This window comes from Sinocyclocheilus anshuiensis, unplaced genomic scaffold, assembly GCF_001515605.1.
Source record: "Sinocyclocheilus anshuiensis isolate Anshui unplaced genomic scaffold, SAMN03320099.WGS_v1.1 scaffold1844, whole genome shotgun sequence".
Classification (NCBI taxonomy): Eukaryota; Metazoa; Chordata; class Actinopteri; order Cypriniformes; family Cyprinidae; genus Sinocyclocheilus; species Sinocyclocheilus anshuiensis.
Window position 1 is genome coordinate 243,133 of NW_015555830.1, and position 10,700 is coordinate 253,832.

Sequence of the window (10,700 nt, forward strand, 5' to 3'; positions counted from 1 at the left end):
GTTCTCGACCATGATGATGACATCGCACAGGAAGACCTTGCTGCGCTGCTGATTGAGCTGGAGAAGCAGTTGACTGGCATAGTTGGGGAGCTCCATCGCCTACCCTTGATGTTTTGCATTGGTGTCACTGTAAGAAAAGACAGCTAGATGTTATTTTGATGTGACACAAACCCTCAAGGATAATCGCTAAAATCTGCATTTGTTTTAACAAAAATCAAACAAACAAAAAACAGGGGACGACCAGTAGAAAAAAGTAGCCAAAGTTTTTACTAATAAGGTGCTTAGATTCCTTGTTTTTAGAATGCAACATCACCTTGAATTGACTATGGTCATCGTATTATGGCATAATTATAAATTCACAATCAATAAATAATTTTGTCAATGTTATAAATAAAGTCAACTGAGTTCAAAAGTGACTGCCCATTTTTTAGCACCCTTGTGTGTATATATATATATATATATATATATATATATATATATACACACACACATACAGACAAACCATGGGTCACAGGAGGGGTGGGATGTTGATCAGTACTGGCTTGGGATGAGTGTCATCACACGTCTCAACCAATGAGAGCATTTGGGGTGGGCCTAAGACGGCAGTAGCGCTCACATGGACGCTGCTGATAAAATTATTTAGGCTAAGCATCAACATTCACAAACCACTGTCCACTGTTATTTTTAACAGAAAAGAATGCAACGTGCTCATAAGCACGACTTCATAAGTGGGAAACAGGAAGTTTCCGATAGCACGTGAAGACAGCAGAGATGCGCTCTCACTCAGCACAGTGGAGTGCATTGTTTTGTTAACTTTGTGGTTTATTATTGAGTCGTTTGGGACGCGGTAACTCACTGCCCTCTCACAATATATTGCTTTACAGATCTATCAATTTTGCCGCTCAGAAATGTTCACGCAATCATGCTGCACGTTATCAGAAGTATCGGCATGGTTAGCGCTCACACTACATGCGTACCGTGCTCTGGCCCACCAGGGCCGGCTAAACGAACCATTTACATAAAACCAGTGTTTCCCCTGCCATTATATTAGGGGGGGCGGCCCGCGCCCCCCCAACGGCACCCCCCTTGAAGGTCAAGTTCATTTTATTAAATTATATTTTCTCTATAGCGCCAGATCACAACAGAAGTAATTTAAAGTTACCTTTCCGATAGAACAGGACTATACCTTGTTCTTTTATTAAGCAAACTAAATAGCCGTATGTTATTTATCTTATTTACACAACGGCATGTCATTTCGGTCTCTACGTTATGGTCGCGCTCTCTGTATCACGCACAGCGGAGTACTGCCCGATGCGCGCGCACACGCACACACAAGTGAGCACACTGCCACTAGTAGTTGTAAATATTAAGCCGCAAAACGATTCATATTTAAATATGAATTCTGCGTGTCTCTGTGTTAATGAATGGCGCAGACAAGCGGTTTTGTTTACTACTTGTACTGAAGCGCACGTGACGCTTGCGGTGATTTTAGCGTCTGCCGTCTCACTAAATGAGAACATAAATACATGAACAACATCTCCAGAACTGCTCTGAGTCACTTCATGAGCATTTGACCGTTAAAAAAAATTTAATTAGTTTAATTTTCATTACTTAAAAGATAGATTAAAGGAATGTTTTATGCGTTAAAAAAATGTAACACAACACAGAATTTCGGAGCAAAAAATCATAAGGCTATTGTAAGAATAAATTAAACTTGTTTTTATGGTTTCAAATAATTAGACATGCTAAAACAGAATTTGGTAACAATAAAACATAAGGTTGGAAAAAACAAAACATTTCATAGGGCCCTAAACATGTAATATTTGTTAAACTTTTAATAAATTGATGTTAAATTGTTTAAGTTTCATGATTTTAATTAATTAGACATGCTTTTTGATTAATAAAATTAAATTTAACCATTAAAAAGGAGTCCAGAAAAATAAAAACGGACCCCCCCCGGCAGTGTGCCCTACTAATGCCCTGGCAGTGGCAAATAGCTTTGTGGTTTACAAGAAATATTTTAACTGCTACTATGTAAAAGGAATATTGCTGTAAAAAGCACCTTATTTGTTTAAAGTGTTTGCAAACCAAATGTTATTGCACTTTTGTTCATATAGCAGTACGTTTAAATGAAAAAAGTGCACAATACACTACTTTTGAATTCATTATTGAATTTTGTGCATAATGCGATTAATCGCGATTTAAAAAAAACATCCTTGCCCAGCACTAATACATATATATATATATATAGCTTTGAGATACGTCAGTACTCAAACTTTGGTTTGAAGCCAAAAAGTATTTGATAACTTAAAAAGGTACACAACTGCGTACTTATGGTTCAACCGAACTGTATTGATGTTTAGTCACAGATTTTAAGTCTGTTACTGATTACAGACTACATTATGAAACTAGTTAGTAAGGTAATCTAGGTTACTCAATACTTATTTTAGGCAATGTATTATGACTTTTTAAATTACTTTTAGATCATTTTTTTATCAAACCTGTTTTAAACTTACCATATTGATATAAAAAAGCAAAGAGAGAAAAAAATATAAAAAAAAATGTATAAACATCCTAAAATGCATTAAACATTACATTACACCAGGGTTTCCCCAAACTGGGCTTAATGTAAGAACTGCAATGGGTTTGTGAATTGATAAAAAGCTAATAATTAAATCATAAATATGTAAAATAAAACTAATTGAAACACTAAAAATATAAATATTTACCTGCACGTCAATGTGACCATTAACTGACATCAGAGAACTGTAAACATGTGAATGTGTTGTTAAATTATTTGAAATATAAACTTTCTCAGAGATATTTCAAGTAAATATTTTATTTTAAGGGGTTTGCCTGACAAAAACATTTGGGAACAAACATTAACAATCATAAAAACAAATATGACATTACATGCCCAAAGTCTCCCAGGTTTGAAATATTTTTGTCCAGAAACATCAATCACTTAAAGTCATTAGATATGACGAAGAAACAGAGTTTCTCAGCAGTGTTTAGTAACTTGCATCAATATTTGTTTCATACATGGTCTAATAGCTTGAGAGGTGCTTTTTTCCCCTTCAAATTCAGAAGCATGGTTTACACATTTATTTACACAACATTTGTGAATAATCAAAGCGAAATGGTATGATAAAGTAGTAGTTTTAGAAAAGAAACGAAAAAACAAAAAAAAGAATTACGGAGACTCAATAAATAATAAATTATGTACTCCCATTGTGTGAATAATATGTAATCATGTGACGCATAAAAAAGTAACTGTAATCTGATTGAGCATTTTCAAATGTAATGTACTCTAATTACAAGTACTTACTTTTTGGAATGTGATTGCATCATCCAGATTACATGTGATTAGCAGCACTCTTCACAATATCGCAGATGAGCTGCTTGGGAGTGTACAGTAACCGACTATGACTGATTACAATGCTTGTAAATGCTGCTATTAAATATTTCTCTGTGAATAACGAACAACGAATGTGATTTTGTTTGTGTTCCCTTACCAAAAACGTAGGCTAATCATGTATTTGATACTCACTCGTTATTGTCACTTGTTACAATAAAACAGCTGTAACTTTATATCAAAAAAAGTTATTGAAAACAAAATGAAATCGACTCCTAAAGCTTACACTACAGTTTTATTATGATTTCTGCAGAAACCACAGCATTTTAGCAGAAGCTCCGTTACCACGATCATTTCTTTTTTAAATAGACTTTGGCATAATGGTCATAATTACAGTACAATAACAATCATCTCCCGTTTTTCAGTTAGTTATTGTGCTTTACTGAGCATCGAACAACAACAATGCAGAGCAAATAATGACTACGAGTTACAGATGAACAGATCCTGAAGACCGACTGCGCATGTGCTAATTAATCAGGGCTGGTCTTTGATCAAAATTGCGAAACGACACGCGTTTTGGTTTCGTTTCAAAAGGTTATTAAAATAAATATCAGCATATGCTCGTCGAAACACCACACGGCCGGGCTCGTTAAAGGACACGGTGGGTCCGGAGTAAAAACACACGCATATAAATGCGGAACTGCTCGTTTATAAACGTGTAAATGACCAGTTTATGGTTTTATACTCCCCTACCACGCCTGAATCCGACGATATGGATGTTTGCTAGGAGGTAAACAATGAGAATTATAAAATAATAAAAAACAAACAACAGGAAATGATAGCTTGCCGTGGTTAAGTTAGGTAAGCGGATCACGCAAGGCATTAAAGCCGCAGTTTTCGTTATAACATAATCACCACCAGTTCCTCAGTTCAACACCGCGCCTTTGTTTGTATCATATTTCTATGCGACAACAAACGCATATGTATTTTATTTTCCAGTACCTTGTAAACAAGGGCAGGGGTCCTCACTTCTCCCGTCGTCATCAAAACGCCATCTTAGGAGCTTGTGACGTAGGCAGTGTGACCCCTGACCCTGTCGAGATCAGTCTCACCCCCTACCTGTCCTGCTGGAGGTGTTACCATAGTATTACCTCAGGTTCCTCTGTCAGAGTGACACAAGGCTTGATCATACTCTACATGTGCTGAGCCATAGTACAATATCAAATATTCAAAATCTTTTTTTTTTTTTTTTTTTTTTGAAACAACCTACATTCTAAAATGACAAAATATTGAAATGAAATTGTATAAAAATACATTTATTGAATGCAACTAACTGGATACAGTGTATTTGCCATAAAGCATAAATATAACAGCAAGGGTTTGTAGTATATTATGCAAATGCATTATCAGATGTGTTATGGAGAAGTATTTCATAACTAAAAACATTAATTTCACAGTTGAAACAACTTCATAGTAGCAACTGCACATGCAAATGTGGTGAGCCTTAGATTTAATCAAATGTAATGCGTGTCTTCTGTATGAAGGTCCATCACAGGCTGAGGAAGAGAGGGTTAGAGAACCGTGGCTTCCTGGATCGCTTCAATCCATCTAGGAGAAAAAATGTTTATGCAATGATTATGACACTGAAATGGCTAAAAACATGGAGTGTTTCATGACTGAAGGCTCTTTTATACAAATACACTCACCTGTCACAGATCTGGCTGTCGCTCGCTCTGAAGATGTAGTACAGAGTGTTTTTGTGATAAAGTTTAAAATGCAGGGAAGATTCGGGTTTCTCTGTTCGGACAGAAAATCCCAGAAGAGGCTGACTTTCCAAAGCTGCTACGTCCTGCATACAATAAATACAAGTAGGGTAAAAATGCTAAATAAATAAAATAGTGGAAAAAAGCAATGAGCTGGTTACATAATTTGATAAATAATAAAATATGTGGTTATAAAGCAGAAATTTAACAGCATCACTTCACAACATGCAAGTTGATATATATATATTATATATATATATAAAATAATAACTATTATAACTAAACTGTGTTTGATAACAGAAACCTGAGCACATTAACACACGATTGCCCTCATTTACACATCACTGGCTATTTCTGTTTAGAAACTAGACCCACCCAGTCACTATCACTGATACTATCACTCCAAAACAGCAGAGGCTCCAGCAATAAGAGTAGCATTTGCATCCTGATCATTTCAATCTGACCTCAAAGTCTACAGAAAATTAAAGATGGACTCTATTTACTTATTTTAAATTGCCCCGTTTATATGTTCATACCTCACTGGCAGCATAAGTGTACAGAACTTTGTTCATGATGACAAACCAGAACCGTTTCCACTGTTTTCTGTTGGCCTTCGCCCTCTCCAGGTAGCCGCTCATTGAGGATCCGTCTGTGTTAGCCGAAACCTAAAATGAATGAATGGATTCAATTTACTGACATCTACACTACCAGTCAAAAGTTTAAATCTCAAGACATTTAAAACTTTTTGAAGAAGTATCTTTTGCTCATCAAGGCTGCATCTATTTGATCAAAAATCCAGCAAAAACTGTAATATTGTGTTTTTTTTTTTTTTTTTTGCAATTTAAAATAACTGTACATTCTCAGTACATTTAAATGAAATACAAATTGTTTGTAAAATTATAATCAGTGTTGGGAAAATGTTAAATGTTAAAGAAAGTAATCCATTACAATATTGTGTTACTCCCTAATTAATTGCATTACTTAGTTACTTTTTATGGAAAGTAATGCATTACATTACTTTTGCGTTACTTTTTCTCATCTGGGCTAGGCTTGCTTGTTTGTTTTTAACATAAAAAAGTTGTATTTTTGGCAAATGTAAAAGCCCTTTCACACCAAAAGTGAAATAAATAAGGGAATGTTTAACTAAACGTTTAACTGAAGTTAAATTAGTACGGTTGAATTGGATCATCGAAGATCAGCAGCAAATAAAATGGGATTAAATACATAAAGGATATTTGTGCTTATTTGATCATCTGAGTTTGCATTTCACTGTTTTTATTCATTTTGAGGAATACTGATGAATCTGTTTTTGTGCGAGGGAGATTAAATCAATTTAATAACATGTAATAACTGTAATATATGCAATAAAATGTCATGAAATATAATGAATATAATCAAATGTAACGTGCTCAATACATTTTAAAAACACACAAAAAAAATTGAATGCATAAAAATAACATTAAAAAATAAAATAAAAACAGGTCCAAGCAAAATATTGGCCTATTAATTGGCTGATATATCAGTACAGACACCCACAAACACACACACACATATACTGACCCTGCAGACAAAACACTCAGGGTGCCAAAGAGCGTTAAGGGCCGAAATATAGTTCTCCAGGATGGCACGAGCACAGCCGCCACATTTGGGGGCAAACATGTCGAAGTAGTCCTTCCTACAGTACGCCTTTCCCTCCTTCTCATGGAAGCCTGCAGAACAATGACAGAAAGAGGGCAAAAAAGGTTGCCAAAGGCTTAAAACCATATTAAAGAAAATAAGCTGGTAAAAAAAGCAAACATCAGCTAAAGAGAAGAAAAGAGGTTGAGAGGAGTGGAAGCTGCTTACCCTCAGGCCCAAAGAATGACCCGCACTGGGCACAAAAGAAATGCTCCGGATGCCAAGTCCTGTCTAATGCGGTCACCACTCTCTGCAGGAGGAAGTAAAAGCGATTCGTTACAATGAAATGATGGTGAAAGTACAGAAAGCACAATTTCATTCGAAAGAATGCAAGAAAAACAAAGAATAAGACTATTATTACTAATTACAGGCAATAGTGTTCATTTCATGTGCCAACCTACAGAAACAAAAGTGTAAATCATTTATTTCCTACATAATTGTTTTAGCAATATAAACTACCCCAATTCTAACTACATGCTAAACGAAATACAAATTTTCAACATAACATATTCATTTAGTTTCTGTTATTTGTTTTGTGTTAATGTGTATGTTTATCTGTTATCATATAAACATCCAGTCAAATGAGTCAAATGTTAATTCATGACTGATTCATTCCAATAAGTTCTGTGATTATGAATCTTTAGAACTGACTCATTAAAAGAATCTTCTCATAAGAATCATTTGTTACTGAACAGACTACACTGGTTGCACTATATGTTTTTGCATCCAGCCAGCAAATACAAAACCTCATGACTTGTTGTTTATTGCCTTTTTCATTTTATAATTTTTTTTTGTTTGCGTACTATATGTAAATATTGTGCTAATGTGCATTTATGTCTCCAGTCAGTGAGCGATTCAGATGTTAACTCGTAACTGATTCAATCATATAACTCGTGTTCATGAATCTCATTAGAATCATTAGTGAATCAGACTACACTGGTTGCTCTGTATGTTTTTGCATGCAGCCATACTATGCTGCTTTTGTATTATGCTGTGGTAGACACTTTTGTAAATGTATCTTATTTTAAGGATGTTTAGTCATTTTTACTAAAGATGTATTGCTTTAAAATGACTTTAGAGCCTTAAAAGAGATTTAAGCTTTTTTTTTCTTATGCATTTACATTCTCAGCAGACTCTCTCTGTGTTGAGTTCTACCGCAAAGAACCTATTTAGAGTGTCTTTAAGTGACTGTTTATGTTTACAGGAAATCTGAAGCCAGAGGTAAAGTGTGGCCGGCTATAGTAAGCACTATCTCGACTGGGTGGTGACACATGAGACGCTAACACACATGTCCGTGAATGCCCCGTCTGTGACCGCTTAAGGTGCTGATAGGAAGCAGAATCCTTACGTCCAGAATGGGTCCGTTGCAGTAGTAACAGCGTGGAGAGAAGAGGCTGTGGTAGTCCTTTTCACAGTACGGCTGGCCGTCTCGCTCAAAGAAGTTTTTGGAGCCGATTTCCTCCTGACAGTGAGTACACACGAAATGTTCCGGATGCCACGTCCGCCCCATTGCTGTCACCACCTGAATGAATCAAAGAAAATGAGGATGGAAGTGTATGATTTTACTTTAAGAAGTAAACAACAAAAGACATAACTGAATATCAGTGGCTCAGAAACTCGTTTAAGCCTACAAGCTAAAACTTTAAGATTACAACATCCGTAAATGCATATTCATACTACCGTATGAAATTAAGATTTTGTAATGTTTTTGAAAGAAGTCTCTTAAGCTCACTAAGGTTGCATTTATTTGATCAAAATACAGTACAAACAGTAATATGTAATATTGTGAAATATTACTAAAACTTAAAATAACTGTTTTCTATTTTAACATATGTTAAAATGTAATTTATTCCTGTGATCCAAAGCTGAATTTTCAGCATCATTACTCCAGTTTTCAGTGTCGCATGATCCTTCAGAAATCAGTCTAATATGAGGATTTGCTCAAGAAATATTTCTTATTATTGTCTATAATGAAAACAGTGCTGCTTTATATTTTTGTGGAAACATTCTCAGGATTTAGTACATTTAAATGAAATACAAATTGTTTGTAAAATTATAATCAGTGTTGGGAAAATGTTAAAGTTGGTTAAAAGTAATCCATTACAATATTGTGTTACTCCCTAATTAATTGCATTACTTAGTTACTTTTTATGGAAAGTAATGCATTACATTACTTTTGCGTTACTTTTTCTCATCTGGGCTGAGCTTGCTTGCTTGTTTTTAATATAAAAAGTTATATTTTTGGCAAATGTAAGAGCCCATCACACCAAAAGTGAAACGAATAAGCCTCAGGCTTAAGGAAATGTAAATTCACATCTGTACAGTAGAGGCCGCAGCTCAAACTGATTGCATGCAGAATAGGATGCAGGAGAAGAAAGTTCAACAGTCTTCAGCAATTAAAAAAAGAAACAAGTGTTCATCTAAGGTAATTTTTGCTGATTAGTATGGTTGAATTGGATCATCGAAGGTCAGCAGCAAAGACATTGCATAATGAAATGGGATTAAATACATAAAGGATATTTGTGTTATTTAATGTTTAATTATTGCAGGTTTGCATCATATTCTGAGTTTGCATTATTTTGAGGAATACTGAATCTGTTTTTGTGCGAGTCAGATGAGTTCACGTGATGCATGTTCACGTTTAGTGTAGAACTACAGTAACATCATGTTCACACAGCGCACACGACGCCTCTGAACTCACGCGCTGTCAGTCAATACATGGGAAACAAAGTAACTGGCGTATTTCCTCATCCAAATTTGTGGAGAATTTTTTTCTGCCTACAGTCCCACCTCAGTGAAAACACCTCTCGTTATTCAGGTTTTTCAGATGCTTCAGGAACCACAAAAATGTAATTATACATTGATCAGAGTGCATTTTTCACCTGCCGAAAATGCTTGTATAAAGACATAACGTTTGCATTGATAAAACAAACACTACTCAAAGTACTAAAATTATAGATTTACATATCACACGTCACATATTACTCGTCTTTTAGACCGTTTGATTAACTGTACAGGAGGCAGCACAAGACAGCTGTCGATGGCTGGAGCGAGACAAACCTCAACAGACTGTATACCTGGATCTGGCTTTATGATAACAGGTTAGATTCAGTCAGCTTTGACTGCCATATGAAAGACAGTTTTTTGGATCATCACCTCTTTAAGGGCTGCTGGTATTTTCTTCTGCTTTCTGAAGGAATAGGCACCAGGCGACTTGCCAGTCGGTGACAGAGGTGTATTACTGGGTACTTGGTCACCTAATATTAGTAAATACACACACACACACACACACACACACACTCTTATTTAATACAAAGCAATTCAAATATATAGACCGAGGCTTCAAGCAGACAGAGTTTCTGTGTGAGTGTGTTTGCGTCATGAACCTGAACTATTTTGCTGCAAAGTGGAGAAGCAGAGATCGCAAACTCGCGCAAGGTGATTCTTCAGGTATTTCAGCGGCTGTTTGTTAGTTGAACAGGCCTGACACACAACCTATACATGCCAAGAGAAAAGAATGCATGCATAAGCACACGCAAACATCATGCAGTGAACAGGTAAAAGGTGAAGGTAAAAAGTATTTTTGAAATAATATGAATTAGTAGTTCATAAATATCAGATTACGTAATATTCTATTTATACTTGTATATTTAATTATACAACTTTTTTGGGGAGAACTAGTAACTAACTGAACTAACCTTTCCATGTCAAATTATCTGACAAACATACAGACATTTAACAGTCATGAGGGTCTGCAGGGGTCCTCAAGATAAGTTTTATCAAGATACACATTTCTTAACTTAATATATATATATATATAAATATATAAATATATATATATATAGATATATATATATATTAACAAAATATTTTAGTTTGTCTTGTATATTTTTTTCATTCGATCA

General features: G+C 35.2%; 2 protein-coding genes across 2 annotated transcripts in view; both read right to left on the minus strand.

The window, feature by feature from the left end:
* LOC107675382 (hypermethylated in cancer 2 protein-like) overlaps nucleotides 1-4,460 on the minus strand; it is a 9,319-nt gene extending 4,859 nt beyond the window's left edge. Inside the window, exons 1-2 of the mRNA XM_016469690.1 lie at nucleotides 4,358-4,460; nucleotides 1-127 (exon numbers count right to left, since the gene is read on the minus strand). Coding sequence (XP_016325176.1) covers nucleotides 1-96 — 96 coding nt within the window. The 5' untranslated portion in view covers nucleotides 97-127; nucleotides 4,358-4,460. The remainder of the gene's footprint in view (nucleotides 128-4,357) is intronic.
* A 234-nt stretch (nucleotides 4,461-4,694) lies between these two features.
* Nucleotides 4,695-10,700, minus strand: part of LOC107675385 (FYVE, RhoGEF and PH domain-containing protein 6-like) — a 23,920-nt gene continuing 17,914 nt past the window's right edge. Inside the window, exons 17-21 of the mRNA XM_016469696.1 lie at nucleotides 10,182-10,290; nucleotides 9,952-10,052; nucleotides 5,655-5,783; nucleotides 5,062-5,204; nucleotides 4,695-4,963 (exon numbers count right to left, since the gene is read on the minus strand). Coding sequence (XP_016325182.1) covers nucleotides 4,927-4,963; nucleotides 5,062-5,204; nucleotides 5,655-5,783; nucleotides 9,952-10,052; nucleotides 10,182-10,290 — 519 coding nt within the window. The 3' untranslated portion in view covers nucleotides 4,695-4,926. The remainder of the gene's footprint in view (nucleotides 4,964-5,061; nucleotides 5,205-5,654; nucleotides 5,784-9,951; nucleotides 10,053-10,181; nucleotides 10,291-10,700) is intronic.